The 15,342-nt window shown below is 37.0% G+C and overlaps 1 protein-coding gene across 3 annotated transcripts in view; it reads left to right on the top strand.

The window, feature by feature from the left end:
* Positions 1-14,727, top strand: part of LOC132119390 (F-box-like/WD repeat-containing protein TBL1XR1) — a 68,963-nt gene extending 54,236 nt beyond the window's left edge. For 2 of the 3 annotated variants that reach the window (XM_059529293.1, XM_059529292.1), the window contains 14 exons: positions 4,949-5,046; positions 5,472-5,617; positions 6,037-6,256; positions 6,453-6,585; positions 7,543-7,684; positions 7,768-7,831; positions 7,921-8,018; positions 10,458-10,518; positions 10,631-10,752; positions 10,839-10,913; positions 11,023-11,150; positions 12,431-12,596; positions 12,686-12,787; positions 12,868-14,727. In XM_059529293.1, the coding sequence (XP_059385276.1) occupies positions 4,989-5,046; positions 5,472-5,617; positions 6,037-6,256; positions 6,453-6,585; positions 7,543-7,684; positions 7,768-7,831; positions 7,921-8,018; positions 10,458-10,518; positions 10,631-10,752; positions 10,839-10,913; positions 11,023-11,150; positions 12,431-12,596; positions 12,686-12,787; positions 12,868-12,894 (1,542 nt within the window). In that variant the 5' untranslated portion in view covers positions 4,949-4,988 and the 3' untranslated portion in view covers positions 12,895-14,727. Of the gene's footprint in view, positions 1-4,948; positions 5,047-5,471; positions 5,618-6,036; positions 6,257-6,452; positions 6,586-7,542; positions 7,685-7,767; positions 7,832-7,920; positions 8,019-10,457; positions 10,519-10,630; positions 10,753-10,838; positions 10,914-11,022; positions 11,155-12,430; positions 12,597-12,685; positions 12,788-12,867 lie in introns of those variants that run through there. The other variant, XM_059529294.1, reaches the window with a different exon arrangement.
* The last annotated feature ends 615 nt before the right edge of the window (positions 14,728-15,342 follow it).

Genomic DNA, 15,342 nt, shown 5'->3' with positions numbered 1-15,342 from the left:
CTCTAGTTTACCTCTGTAGCTGCAAGCAATTGTGCCACATTTAGTGTCACTCGTTAACAGAGGCAAATGAGTTCATTTAACATTCTCAGCACATCTGTACCTGTGCTACAGCACATAAAATCATCAGCAGGATAGTACAAAGATTCAAAAACAACTTGCTGACGAATTATTTTCAATGACAGTAGATTTTTAACTATTAATGCTGAGTGTGTATTTGTAGATATGCTAATTAGCATCTAAATGAATCTGTCAATATAGATTATTATTCTCAGGTTAATGTTTTAATAAATTCTAGAAAGGAGCAGTTTTTTTTGTAACCCTTGGGTAAAATGTTATTTTCTTTGAAAATGCTTCCTTTTTTATAACAAGTCACATAGCTGTTTTTCTGAATGACATGCTTAGTAGAGTTCTCAAAGTGCCGGAGGAGGGCAAACATGTTACACATTCCCCATGGTCCTCTAGGAATGCTGGCAGTTTAGATCTTGTCCTCATGTTACCCCACATTCTTGTTGCCCTCTGTCAAGTTTGGAGCAGCACGTTGCCGCCCTTCCCAACAATTTCCACCTGTGCACCAAAGATAAAATTGTTGATATGAGAGTCAACATTTCATTACAAAAAAATGGCACCTCAGTAAAGTGACAGCCGCACTCACCCAGCAGCAATGTCACAACATAAGCAGATAACCTTCTCTGTCTCTGATATGTCCTTGTGTTACATCACCCATAACTGTTTTCAAAAGTTGCCATGGGGTGTGTACTTCAGGCTGTTGGACTGAAGAGTTAAAGGGATAGTTCACCCAAAAATGAAAATTCTGTCATTAATTCAGAAAGCTCTCGGATTTCATCAAAAATATCTTAATTTGTGTTCTGAATATTGGCTAAGTTTTCAGTATGTGAAATGTTCTCTTGACTTGTTGGGAGATATGATATGAAATACTTAGAGATGACTGATAAGCAGTCGTATTTACTTTTGGTTGTGAACAAGAATCAACTATCAAGCATTCAATACGTTTTCAATACAATTTTGTGGACTTACTGATTTATTTTCTAGCTGTAGTTACAAACGACAATAGCAAACTAAATGAGTGTTGAATTTATTTTAAACAATTGATTTGTTGATCAGTTTCAGTAAGCCATTGCAAACAATCTCAGAAAGTCTAATATATAAAAGACATTAATCAAGGATTTTTCGAAAACTGTATCGATGTGATGTTTAATTTGCATTAGAAAGTGTTTATTTAGAAGTCTTACATTTCAATTCCGATTTCATAACATTTTGTCATTCGCCTCTGAACTTAGTCCTCATGATGTTTATTATAATTTTAAACAAGGCTGACTTAAACTGTGTTGGAAATGCAGGTGGCTTTAAACATCCTTGTGTGTAGTCTTTAGTTCCCTGCAGAATGACTTTGGTCCAATTTTTGTTGGAGCTGAAACGAGACGGTTTAATGATCGCATAATGCCTGTGGTTATGTGCTTTACAGGAGGTGGTCTGTCTGCTAAAATACATTATCCTATGTGCAGAGACAAATCTATGCAAGCCATCCGTAGGCTGACATACTGAAGAGTGTAAACATTGTGATGCAGTATTTGTTTCTGAAGGATCCATAATGGCAGAACGATGTCATCTGCAGGGCATGGTTAAAAGATTCTTAATAAAAAGCACTACGAGGCCTATGGCGGATGTATGCGTGGTTGACCACAGCCAGTGCGATCCATTGACCTGCTTCTAGGACACTTTCACAAAAGAAGAAGAGTAGAGAGATCCATTTATGGGCCTTGTGTCATATTTCCCCAACCCCTCCATGTTCAGACAGACACTGATGGACCCAGATCCTAAAGTAGGTCAGGTGAGGTGACGTGGTAATCTCGCTGGTCAAATTTTATTTTATTTTTCTCCCTTCAGAGAGTAGGTTGCATCACAAGCAGTTTAGGCCAGCATCTGTCTTAATCGCTTGTGACAGAAATCATTAGCGTGAGGCATCTAATAAGCAACGGTCATTGTTCCTGCTGGATTGATTGGGCTGCCTTGCCTTTGAACTCAACCTCGATTGTTAGATGCTGATGGAAGGATGTGAACCATATGATCCAAAAGCGTCTGGTAAAAATGGTGTTGACATAATTGCCTTAAATAGAGGAAGAAAAATGGTACTATTGTCAGGATGTGGGTTGGTGGTAGCACGTCTGCTTTAGAGCTGCTCTATTACGTGCAGTGACATTACTTTACTTTACAATTAGCTAAGTGTTTTACATTTCAGAAGAGTAGTTTATTGCGTAGTTACCATTTGTGGCATTACAATGGCTGCGAAGAACAGAAAATATAATTTTCAAAAAAGTAATTATATTGTTGTGTACCTAGGTGTGCGTTTGAATTCAAAATAATTTCACATATATAAATATATAAAAACATTATTTTAAAATTATTATTATTATTAAAGCTTTGCTTTACATTTAATGTGTAATTATTATAATAATAATTATTATAATTATAATAATAATGGTTATATTTAATAAAGGCATAATTTAGCATATTGGTTAAATATTTGCATATGCTAAATTTGATATTGGGATGGTGAAATAAATAAATAAATATAAATATATTTAAATTTATATATCAATTGCTGACACTTTAGAAAAATGTGTAATCAAAATTATAACTCAACTTCACAAAACCACAGCATGTTTAAGTAGATATCGGTTGGGAGGTCTACTTAAATATGCTGTGGTTTTGTGAAGTTTAAGAGTTATAATATACATTACGCTTAGAAAAGTCAGGACCAAGCTGATTATCTCTCCGTAATATTGCTTGGAAAGCAGGTCAAACATAATCCCCACAATTCATGGTACTCTTGAGACAGATTTTTAATGCTTAGGCTTTTGGGATATTTTCTTTTGTGCTTAATTGGTGGAAGAGGAGCACTGACTGTGAAGCGTGTCTTGAGGAATTTGTGTCCAACGGTCAGTGTTACACAAGAACACAAGCTCTCCAAGCTTCTCATTGTTCACTGAGGCCCTCAGAGGTTTGAGAGGATCAAGTTCACTGTAGTCATGGGAGTCGTGTGAAAACACCACAACCAAACACCAAAAAAAAAAAAAAAAATGTATATAAATTAAATGGGATTAAAGTAATTTTTTGTTTGTTGAAGTTACTCTTATTTGAACATGTAAAATTGCTTTAAATCAGCAGGAAAATAACTTCATCCCAATGCTATAAAGTGGCCTGTTATCAGTCCGTAACTCAACAGCCGGCAGTTACACCTTTCACCCAAACCAGTTAAACAGCATTTCCTCTCAGACTTCCCTTTCAGCCTGGAATAACACAGTACAAACTCCCTCACCCCGACTGCGTGCACTCCACTGTTACGCAACACATGCCGCCTTTGATTATGCAATGAAGATTACGCTACACACTAAGCATCCACCAGCACACCAAAATGTCGTCCAACGCAGAGAACATATCGTGATATTTGCATTCCTGAGGGCAATTTACGAGGCGCAGATGGCGATATATCTCACGGAGGTCCCTGTTTGCCGTGACCCGTTTCAATAAAAGCTCTTTCTGTGTCACGTCTACGAGGGAATTTCCCCAGCCATAGTTTCTTTACTTGAGCTAATGTTGCCGACTGTAAATGCCTGGAGTTCCCTTTTCTGTTTTACAGGCTAGGTGGTCCTGAAGAGCACGGGTGATTTATTGGAAGGTAGCAGTCCTCCTTAGTATCGACTCAGCCGCTCAATAATATAGAAGAGCACTCTGCACTGTTGCAGAGATTTAATTCGGCTATGCTGTGAGATAAAACGCATCGATCTAGTGGCACCGTTTCTACCTGATTTGATTGGACGCCGCAGTATCTCTGTTATCTGATTGGCCTTGACACACTGCCTTTTGATGATGTTCCCATTTGCATACTTTTGCATATTTTATGAAGGGAACGCAAGACAGGCAACTCTAATGTTCGAGAAGTTCAGCCAGCAAATTGAGCATTCATTAGCAGGCTAAATATTACTCAAAAACAAGCTGTAGTCTGTTAAGAAGGGAGCAGGTAGGTGTTACATCACACGATGGCACCGTCTAGAAATAGAATGAAACCCCATCACTCAAGAACCTTAGGAGGAGACGAAAGCCATCCATTTAACTAACAAACCACATCCTATGAGCGTGAATGCCCAGTGACGGGGAAACACTTTCCACTTCACTTCTCTGTATAATGAAGAGGATGTGATCTGGAATGGTTGACACCAGGGGTCATGAGGAAATGGGTCACTTTTCAGAATTAGCCCACTTGTGGTTATGCAGTATTTCGATGTGGAACTGAAAATATGTTTGTGCTCGCTTATGCTCTTTTCTGGAGGAAGTCCAAAGCTAAACGGATATCTTGAAATTGTGGCTTAATATAGAGCAAGCATGAGATATTATTTGAATAAACCACTCTAAAAGGTATGTGAATGTTTCACAATTTAACTTTAGGACTGTCAAATCTAGGTCAGATTTGATTTCAAGTAAATGTTCCTGTGCTAAGTGTAAACTGACATTTTGGCAGCTCTGTAAAGCCAAAGTCGTAATGAATCCAACTGTCAAACTCAAGTAAACAGAAGTGTTTTGTAGTAGCACTCATGTAAACATTTTCAGTGGGAGATGCTTTTATTGCTCTGCAGTGTTGGTGCAACAGCGCCCCCAAAATACCATGGACACTTTTGGTACTACAACTTGTTATTCAGCCATGCAGGGCTGTGAAGCCCTTGGTAACCTCTGGCAGCATAGTACACACTCAGGTTCCTGCTGACAAAGAGAGCATTTACCCCTTATTGCACTGTAAAAGAGGCTTTTTATACACACTCTGAGTGGAAGGCAGAGAGCCTGACAATATCCATATCTATTCTGTTGCTTTTTTTAGTGTACATTCTGTGAACTGGCTTTCTGATATTGTTTTGTCCTTTCTTTCTTATGCTAGTCTCCTGTGTGCTGACCTCATGGTGTAAGCAGATGTGAAGATGAGTATTAGCAGCGATGAGGTCAACTTCCTGGTGTATAGATACCTGCAGGAGTCGGGTAGGTGCTGCTTAAACAGAACAGCCCAAATCAACACTCCAAAATTGTATCCATATCAAATGATGCAAAGCTTTTGTGTAACCAATCATGGTTAATAATGGCTGGTTTTTGATCCAAAAATGGCTAAAAAATTTCAACGTATAATCAAAACTATCTACATGTCTTGAAGCATTTGCTATTTAGACTATTACTTTCACTCTCTATTAGAGATCACTCACAGAAATGTAAATGTATTTGTCAGTAATGTCTGCTTAATTTGAGTTTTGGGATATAATTTATCATCAGCGTTGATTACAGTAAAACACTGACTGTTATTTAAATGAACACACACACACACACGCAAGCGATACTCTCGTAGCCGTGAGCTGGGGAGAAAGTTGATCCAGTAAGCGTCACACTAAAGTGTTTAACATTCCCTCTGGCAGGGTTTTCCCACTCGGCCTTCACATTCGGCATTGAGAGCCACATCAGTCAGTCTAACATCAATGGCGCCCTAGTGCCCCCTGCTGCCCTGATCTCCATCATCCAAAAGGGCCTGCAGTATGTGGAGGCTGAAGTCAGCATCAATGAGGTGAGAGCAGAGCTTTATTTACAAAAGCAATCACGGCACCCACATTTATCTGCATCAAGGAGTTTTAATTATATATATATTATATATATATCTCTTTCTCTCTCTCTCTCTCTCTCTCTCTCTCTCTCTCTATATATATATATATTTATTTAATATGTAATGTATAATAAATGTAATAGATTAAAAATGTAATATTTGCTTTGTGATATTAATGACAAAGGTCCTTTTGGCTTTTAAAAAAGGCTCAATATGCTTAATGCAAAAATATAATTTCTTGCTTTATTCTTTTGATTGTGAGGGGAAATGCATCCTGGAGATGTTTTCTTGAGATTGACCCAGATAACGATATCAGTTATGATGCAAAAATCCTGTTAATGTCAAATTGAGTGCATGACTGATATGTTGACTCCTGTCCACAGGACGGCACGCTGTTCGATGGGCGACCAATTGAGTCGTTGTCATTGATTGATGCGGTGATGCCTGATGTGGTACAGACCCGGCAGCAGGCGTACCGAGACAAACTCGCCCAGCAACAGGCCGCCACAGCGCCCTCAACAACCAGCACCAACATGCAGGGCAACACCAAAAATGGAGAAAACACCGCAAACGGAGAGGAGAACGGTGCTCACACCTTACCTAGTGAGTCACTGATTGATTCGGAATCACTTTACTCTGCTTATTATTGTTCATAATATTTTTTTCCCCCCATTATTTCCTGAAAATGTGAATGTTGTAGCTTTCAGTTATGTACTGTGGCTATGAATCAAAGAACTGTTGTGTTAGTCACACCTGTGTGTTAGTCAGTGTAAGTCCTCACCACCATCTGTCTTTACAGATAACCATGCAGACATGATGGAGGTGGACATGGATGTGGAGATCCCTCAGAATAAAGCCATGGTGCTGAGAGGTCATGAGTCGGAGGTCTTCATCTGTGCCTGGAACCCTGTCAGTGATCTGCTCGCCTCCGGGTCAGTTACACAGTCTGCTGGTCTTCTGACTCTTTTCATCACTGAATCCGTTCAGTCGTTCATCCACATGCTGCACTAATACTGACCTTTCAAAATGGATTGCATCTGTCAGATGTGACAGATTTAGATTCAGTACTCTGGGTTAGACATAGGCGTCACTATCGAGCTACAGAAAAGGCACTCTAGTAACATGTCATTTTTCATTTTTATTGTGAAAACAGAAGAGAAAAAAATTCACCATAAGCTTTGCGCCTTGTTACTTCCATCATAAAGACGTTTTCATGTGAGCCGCCTTTAAATATTTCTATTTCAACAACAAACTAGAGTAGAAATAATTAGATCATTGAAAGTTGGTTGTTATTATTAAAAAAACTGCCTTGTGTGAAGTTTAAATGTTTATATACAAATAAGTTGTCAATTTTAACTTTTTACAAAATTGTAATGTACCAACTGAACGTATAGTTTAAAGCATAGCTGAGACATTTATTTTCGTTTGATTATATATCTTGATGTACAGGTGCATCTCAATCAATTAGAATGCCGTAAAGTTCATTTATTTCAGTAATTCAACTTAAATTGTGAAACTTGTGTATTAAATAAATTCAGTGCACACAGACTGAAGTAGTTTAAGTCTTTGGTTCTTTTAATTGTGATGATTTTTTTAGCTCACATTTAACAAAAACCCACCATTCACTATCTATTATATTATATTTAAATTAATCGATTTAGAATCTAACTGAATCCAATCACAAGCTTTTGAATCAAAATCGAATCGAATCTTGAAATTTGTGTCAATACCCACTAGCGTGGAATAAATATTATAAGCAGATGAAGAATAGAAGCTGAAGATTGTTTCGGGATCAATATTTGGATGAAAAAAAAAAAGTGCTGTTGGTGCGTCTGTAGAAAATGGAAGTCAGTGAATGCAGAGTTATTTAATACTGTGACTCTCCACAGTTCGGGAGACTCGACGGCACGCATCTGGAATCTGAGTGAGAACAGCAGTAGTAGCTGTACACAGCTCGTCCTCAGGCACTGCATACGGGAAGGAGGCCAAGACGTGCCCAGCAACAAAGACGTCACATCGTTAGATTGGAACGTGAGTTTAGCTTCGACATGCTCCCTCTGGTCTAAAACTGGGTGTATTTTAAAAGACTAACATTTCCTCCTTGTGTTTATCAGAGTGAAGGTACACTATTAGCCACAGGATCATATGACGGCTTTGCAAGAATATGGACGAAAGATGGTAAGAAAACAGTTTTTTTTTTTGCCTTCTGCGCCAACATGCTTTTCTCTGTCATTCCTTTCAGCAGACTGACAACTGTTTATTCACAGGTAATCTGGCCAGTACCCTGGGTCAACATAAAGGTCCAATATTTGCATTAAAATGGAACAAAAAAGGAAACTTTATCCTAAGCGCTGGTGTTGATAAGGTAAGAAAAGCTACAGTGTAGTAAGAGAGTGTAGTTAGAAAGTAGTAAGAAAGCGCCCTGACAATCACTTAGAACAGGGCAGTATATCACTGATATACTATTATACTCTTATTAAATATTTAGAAGTTTATTTTATTTTGTTTTCACTTTCATTTTAAAGTTTTAGTAATTTTGTTTTTGTCATTTTTATTCATGTTTCCCCCCTTCTCTGTTTTTATTTTAGTTTGTCATTTTAGTTAAACTAAATTAAAATAAATGTTTTTTTATTATTATTTATTATTTTTTAATTTTTTAAATTACATTTAACTTTTTATTATTATTGTTGTTATTATTATTATTATTTATTTAATTATTTATCAATTTATTTTTCAAGTAAAACACTTAACAATAATAAGCCTGAAATAGGGTTTTCCAAACTAGGGTGGGAACTGCAGGGAGTTTATAGAAATGTAGAAATAGAAATAATAGAAATGTAAAAATAAAATTAATTAATTTGAAAAAATATTTACTTATATGTATTTGACTTTTTTTATTTCCTTACCTGGCAACATGTCAAGTGACAATTACCGACTTCAGAGACGTGAATGTGTTGTTAAAGCATTGAAATATGGACTTTTTAAATATTTAATCACATGTGGTATTTTTATACTTCAATACAATATTTTAGGTTAGGGGTTCAACTGGTGGGAAAAAAAAAATTAAATTGCTGATCTACAACATAATGTGAAGATGTACACACCCACATATTCTTCAGAAAATGTAAATAGCTAGTTAATAATCTACTATTTATGTGATGCTAGTGGCACATACAGTCGTGGGCAAAAGTTTTGAGAATTGCATAAATATTAGTTTTCAAAAAGTTTGCTGCTAAACTGCTTTTAGATCTTTGTTTCAGTTGTTTCTGTGATGTACTGAAATATAATTACAAGCACTTCATACGTTTCAAAGGCTTTTATCTACAATTACATGACATTTATGCAAAGAGTCAGTATTTGCAGTGTTGGCCCTTCTTTTTCAGGACCTCTGCAATTCGACTGGGCATGCTCTCAATCAACTTCTGGGCCAAATCCTGACTGATAGCAACCCATTCTTTCATAATCACTTCTTGGAGTTTGTCAGAATTAGTGGGTTTTTGTTTGTCCACCCGCCTCTTGAGGATTGACCACAAGTTCTCAATGGGATTAAGATCTGGGGAGTTTCCAGGCCATGGACCCAAAATTTTAACATTCTGGTCCCCGAAGCCACTTAGTTATCACTTTTGCCTTATGGGACGGTGCTCCATCGTGCTGGAAAATGCATTGTTCTTCATCAAACTGTTGTTGGATTGTTGGAAGAAGTTGCTGTTGGAGGGTGTTTTGGTACCATTCTTTATTCATGGCTGTGTTTTTGGGCATAATTGTGAGTGAGCCCACTCCCTTGGATGAGAAGCAACCCCACACATGAATGGTGTCAGGATGCTTTACTGTTGGCATGACACAGGACTGATGGTAGCGCTCACCTTTTCTTCTCCCGACAAGCCTTTTTCCAGATGCCCCAAACAATCGGAAAGGGGCTTCATCGGAGTATATGACTTTGCCCCAGTCCTCAGCAGTCCATTCACTATACTTTCTGCAGAAGATCAAACTGTCCCTGATATTTTTTTTGGAGAGAAGTGGCTTCTTTGCTGCCCTTCTTGACACCAGGCCATCTTCCAAAAGTCTTGGCCTCACTGTGCGTGCAGATGCGCTCACACCTGCCTGCTGCCATTCCTGAGCAAGCTCTGCACTGGTGGCACTCCGATCCCGCAGCTGAATCCTCTTTAGGAGACGATCCTGGCGCTTGCTGGACTTTCTTGGAAGCCCTGAAGCCTTCTTTACAAGAATTGAACCTCTTTCCTTGAAGTTCTTGATGATCCTATAAATTGTTGATTTAGGTGCAATCTTAGTAGCCACAATATCCTTGCCTGTGAAGCCATTTTTATGCAACGCAATGATGGCTGCACGCGTTTCTTTGCAGGTCACCATTGTTAACAATGGAAGAACAATGATTTCAAGCATCACCCTCCTTTTAACATGTCAAGTCTGCCATTCTAACCCAATCAGCCTGACATAATGATCTCCAGCTTTGTGCTCGTCAACATTCTCACCTGAGTTAACAAGACGATTACTGAAATGATCTCAGCAGGTCCTTTAATGACAGCAATAAAATGCAGTGGAAATGTTTTTTTGGGATTAAGTTAATTTTCATGGCAAAGAAGGACTATGCATTTCATCTGATCACTCTTCATAACATTCTGGAGTATATGCAAATTGCTATTATAAAAACTTAAGCAGCAACTTTTCCAATTTCCAATATTTATGTAATTCTCAAAACTTTTGGCCATGACTGTATATTACCCACATCAGCTTATACGTAACAGTTTACCCTTATCAAAGTTGATTTCATATTTCTTTTCTTCAGACAACAATCATTTGGGATGCTCACACAGGGGAAGCCAAACAGCAGTTCCCGTTTCATTCAGGTTCACACAAATTCCACTTCATACTTAATCGTTCACCATATCTGAATAATCTTCTCAATTATTTTGAGGGAACAAGCTCTTATGCTGTAGTCTTTTGTCCCTCTCACTTCAGCACCGGCTCTGGACGTGGACTGGCAGAGTAACAACACGTTTGCATCCTGTAGCACAGACATGTGCATCCACGTGTGCAAACTGGGCCAGGACCGACCGATTAAGACATTCCAAGGACACACAGTAAGACCTGTCTGCTCATCCTCCCGTTTCCTACAGCTCCAGCCTGCCAAAAAGATCAGCATCAAACTCTTTTTCTCTGTCTCCAGAATGAAGTTAACGCAATCAAATGGGATCCAACTGGTAACCTGCTGGCGTCATGTTCTGATGATATGACTCTTAAGGTAAGACCATTTAGGACGCTGGCTACACTGTTTATTCATTTCAGCAAGTGTTTGGATAATGCAAATGCTGTTCTGGTGGTCTAAATGATTGCTTCTTCCAATGTCCTAGATCTGGAGTATGAAACAGGACACTTGTGTTCATGATTTGCAAGCTCATAGCAAAGAAATCTATACTATCAAATGGAGCCCCACAGGTCCAGGAACCAACAACCCCAATGCCAATCTAATGCTGGCCAGGTAGAGTCACCATCCTTTAATACACTTTCACCAGCTGCTGCTTTGTGGATTAAGGCTGTTTTCACTAATATTTCACTTGTACAAATTAAAATTTAAACCAAATGCAGTGCAGTGAAGCAGAAAGGGAAGCAGCTCTACATGACCTCAGTGATTTCGATGTTCACGATCACATCTATCTATCGAACCACAAAATAACTCAACAAGCTGTACTCAGTCTGTATTCCTTTTGGCTACATTATATATAATCTTCTCATTTGGAAAGGCTTATTCTTAAGGTTTAGTAAGAGGAACGCTATTAATGCATGTAAAAAAAAAAAGTGATATATGGCTGACATATAAGGTTTTTTTTCATTTATCGATTTGTTTAATCAGATCAGACAGCAGCCATAAAATGAAAATTCTTTCTCATATATATATATATATATATATATATATATATATATATATATATATATATATATATATATATATATATAGTACATTGTTTCAACTATCGGATGACAGCAAAGGTAAATCAAAATGTAAAAATTTATTTAACACAGTTACATATAGCTTTTTAGCAAATCTCAAAATGAATATCCATTTTTATTTCGATTTTAATTCGGGATATTTCTTTAGTTGTATTTTTATACTTGGTAAAATGTGTATATTGATCAGATATCTTTGAAAGCTTGTTTATGCAGTGGGGAAAAAATGTGATTGTGACATCACAATTATTTCATTCCTGACTTTTTTTTTTTCATAAATTTTTTTTCTTTTTAATAGAATTGTGAGTTTTCATCTTTGTGAGATTGGTCACAATGAAAAAAAATATATAATCCTGTGGCATATACAAGCTACCGTATTCAAAAACCATAAAAAAAATTTCAATAAAAATAAAAAAAAGTATTGAAATAATAGCTCAACGGTACTAGCCAGATATATATGTGTATATATATATATATATATATATATATATATATATATATATATATATATATATATATATATATAATTGAAATGCATTTAGCAGACGCTTTTATCCAAAGCAACTTACAGTGCATTCAGGCTATAAATTTCTACCTATCATGTGTTCCCGGGGAATCGAACCCCTACCCCTGCGCTTGATGATAGCGCAGTGCTCTACCAATTGAGCTACATATATATATATATATATATATATATATATATATATATATATAATAATTTTTTTTTTTTTATGTATACCTAATAAAAATGTGTGTGGTTTAATAAAACTATTACCTAAACACAAATTGATCATTTTCCTCTGACACCTGTAGTGCTTCCTTTGACTCCACTGTTCGGCTTTGGGATGTAGATCGAGGCATCTGCATCCACACACTAACCAAACACCAGGAGCCCGTATACAGCGTGGCCTTCAGCCCTGACGGACGACATCTAGCCAGCGGCTCTTTTGACAAATGTGTCCACATCTGGAACACACAGGTAAGACTGGAGGTCCTCCGATTCATCTGATCCACAGAATGCCAAAATGCAGCCCGAGCTGAACTCTTTTGTGGCTGTCATTTCCACAGACTGGTGCTTTAGTCCATAGCTACAGGGGGACAGGGGGCATTTTTGAAGTTTGCTGGAATGCAGCAGGAGACAAAGTAGGAGCAAGTGCGTCGGATGGCTCTGTAAGTATAAGTGCACCTCAGATAAATGTAATGGATATATGGCGATGCCTATACTAAATATTTTTGTGCTTTCATTGAAGGTTTGTGTATTAGATCTGCGGAAATAGCGCTGCTTGCAGGAAGCCATGGACCGACTATGAATGTGTACATAGCCAAAATGACTGTCCCTGACCCTCAAACTGCTACAGTCCCTAGTGAACCATGGCCAGCCACTACAGACAAACAAACACAAGCACCCTGATGCCACAGGCTGAGCGGGGAGGATGTGATTCCAACCAGAGACATTCAAATGACTTCTGTAAGGTGGGAAAAACAACAACAATATAACAGAGGAAGAAGAAAGACAAGAGGACTGGTATATGTACCAAAATTTGGAAGATATTTTACTATTTGTTCTTCAAAATCTCATCAAAATAAACGAACGAAAGGATTTTATTCTTTGTTGGTAGTTTCCGTTTCAGTCAAATACCCCCCCCCCCCCTTTGCACAATTGATTTTGATTTGAAACAGCTGCATGATTCCAGGACTCATGTTTCCATTTGACACAAGTACAGATATTAAGTCTTTTTGGTACTGGATGTTTTGTGATTTCAACAGTGTGGGGACATGAGAAAAAAAAAATCTTTATCTTGTTCTTCAGTTTTAGTTTTTATGCTATGGTGTAACTGTAATCTCCCCTTCCCCCTTGTACCCTGTTTCTCCACCAAATGAGAGGTACATTAACCACAAAAAAAAAGAAAAAAAATAGGCACGCACATCCACAGGAAATGCATCTGTTCGATCATACTACTGTATTTAGTTGGTAGATATCCCCCTTAAAATCAACACACAAGCCTCAGTTCAAGACGTGGTGTTTGAGCTACTGAGGACCGTTTGACATACATATAGACTGAAAACAGAAAGACTTGTTTTAGGTTTGCAATATTTTGAATTAAACCCATCAGCTTATTTTTCATACTTTTGTACTTCGTTTTAATAATTGGATTATTTCTGCAATTAATTTTCTTTCAGTTTCAGATGTTAAAAAAAATCTATTACACAGTATGCTAAAAATCTAAATTCACCATGTTTTTGATCCAGAACGAAAACCTAAAGCAAGTCTGTTGCACAGAACATTGAACAAATATCTGAAAAGACATCATTTTGATGCTTTTGAAAATAAAAGCTCATTTTTGGGATTCTCTGCACTGCCGTGTAATGAGATGCTGATGCTCATTTACAGTCATCGGCTGCATGAGGAGAGTCCATAATAATGTGCTTTTGTTTTTCTCAGTGTTTAGACAGTGAAGGTTTTCAATGCCTTGACCATCAAGGGGGGAAAAAATGTCAAACCCCAAGAATGCAAAGTTCTCTTTCTGTCCCATGAAAGAGGCTCTGAATCTCTGTTTTAGTCCCACACAAAGATATTTTACGATATCAGTGTTTAACCTTAAATTTTAAACAAGGGTGTTGTATTTTGAGATGTGTAAAACGGATCAAAAAACCCATCTGAACACTATTTATTACAGCCTACGACAACAGAAGGGTGTCTGGGTCGCCCCTTTGCTCTTCTCTGTAATCGCCCCAGTGTCTGCCTGCCCCAAAGCAACCTTCAGTTCTTCAGCGTCATTTCTAATTATTCTTACTGCATCTGTGGCTCCTGGACTTTTGTACTCTTTTAAAACTTTTGTAATTCATATTTCTTTGTAGCTATAAAAAAAGGACTAAAGAAATAAGCAAAAAGAGAGAAAAAAATAAATAAAACCCGAACAAACTACTGGAGGTCGGTTTGAGGGTGTACAGCTTAGACCTCAGTTCTGCTCACTCTTCAGATGTCCCCACACCTGATCTTTGTTTCCCCAGTCAAATGTTTTTTGGTTGAAAAATTCCCCCTGCATTGCATTGGTCTGTTGTCATTTGAATCAGATCTGGAGTCCAAAATAAAGTATATTTTGATATTACAGCTGTGTTTTGATTCTCCTAATTTAACTTATTCACTTCTATATATGCACAACTTACATTTATAGATTCAGAATTGGAACTATATATTCAGATTCACTTCTATATATGCAGACTTATATACTGTATATTCAGATTTACTTCTATATATTCACAATTTACATGTGTATATATATATATATATATATATATATATATATATATTCAGATCTTTATATAATAATTTCCTGTTTAGGACCTTTTTTTTTAAAGAAATCTTTTTAGTCAACACTGATGCATTAAGCTGATATATTATATATTGTGAAAATAATTAAACGTTTCTTTCAAGGATTCTTTGATGAATAGGAAGTTCAAAATAGCATTTATTTTTAAATAAAATATTTTGTAACATTTTTTCATGTCTTTACTGTCACTTGTGATCAATTGAATGCATCCTTGTTGTATACAATTCATTTCAAAATTTTAAAAACAGAATTTCCATTTTTGGTTGAACTTTTTCCATAATGAGCTATAGTTTATTAGAAGTAATCTGGCCATGAAAGCACCTTTAATCTTTTATTATATCATATCAATGCAGTTTAAAAAACAGCAGAAAATAAAATAAATGAACTAGCGGC

This window comes from Carassius carassius, chromosome 38 (assembly GCF_963082965.1).
Source record: "Carassius carassius chromosome 38, fCarCar2.1, whole genome shotgun sequence".
Taxonomy (NCBI): Eukaryota; Metazoa; Chordata; class Actinopteri; order Cypriniformes; family Cyprinidae; genus Carassius; species Carassius carassius.
This window is presented reverse-complemented; position numbering and strand designations above follow the sequence as displayed.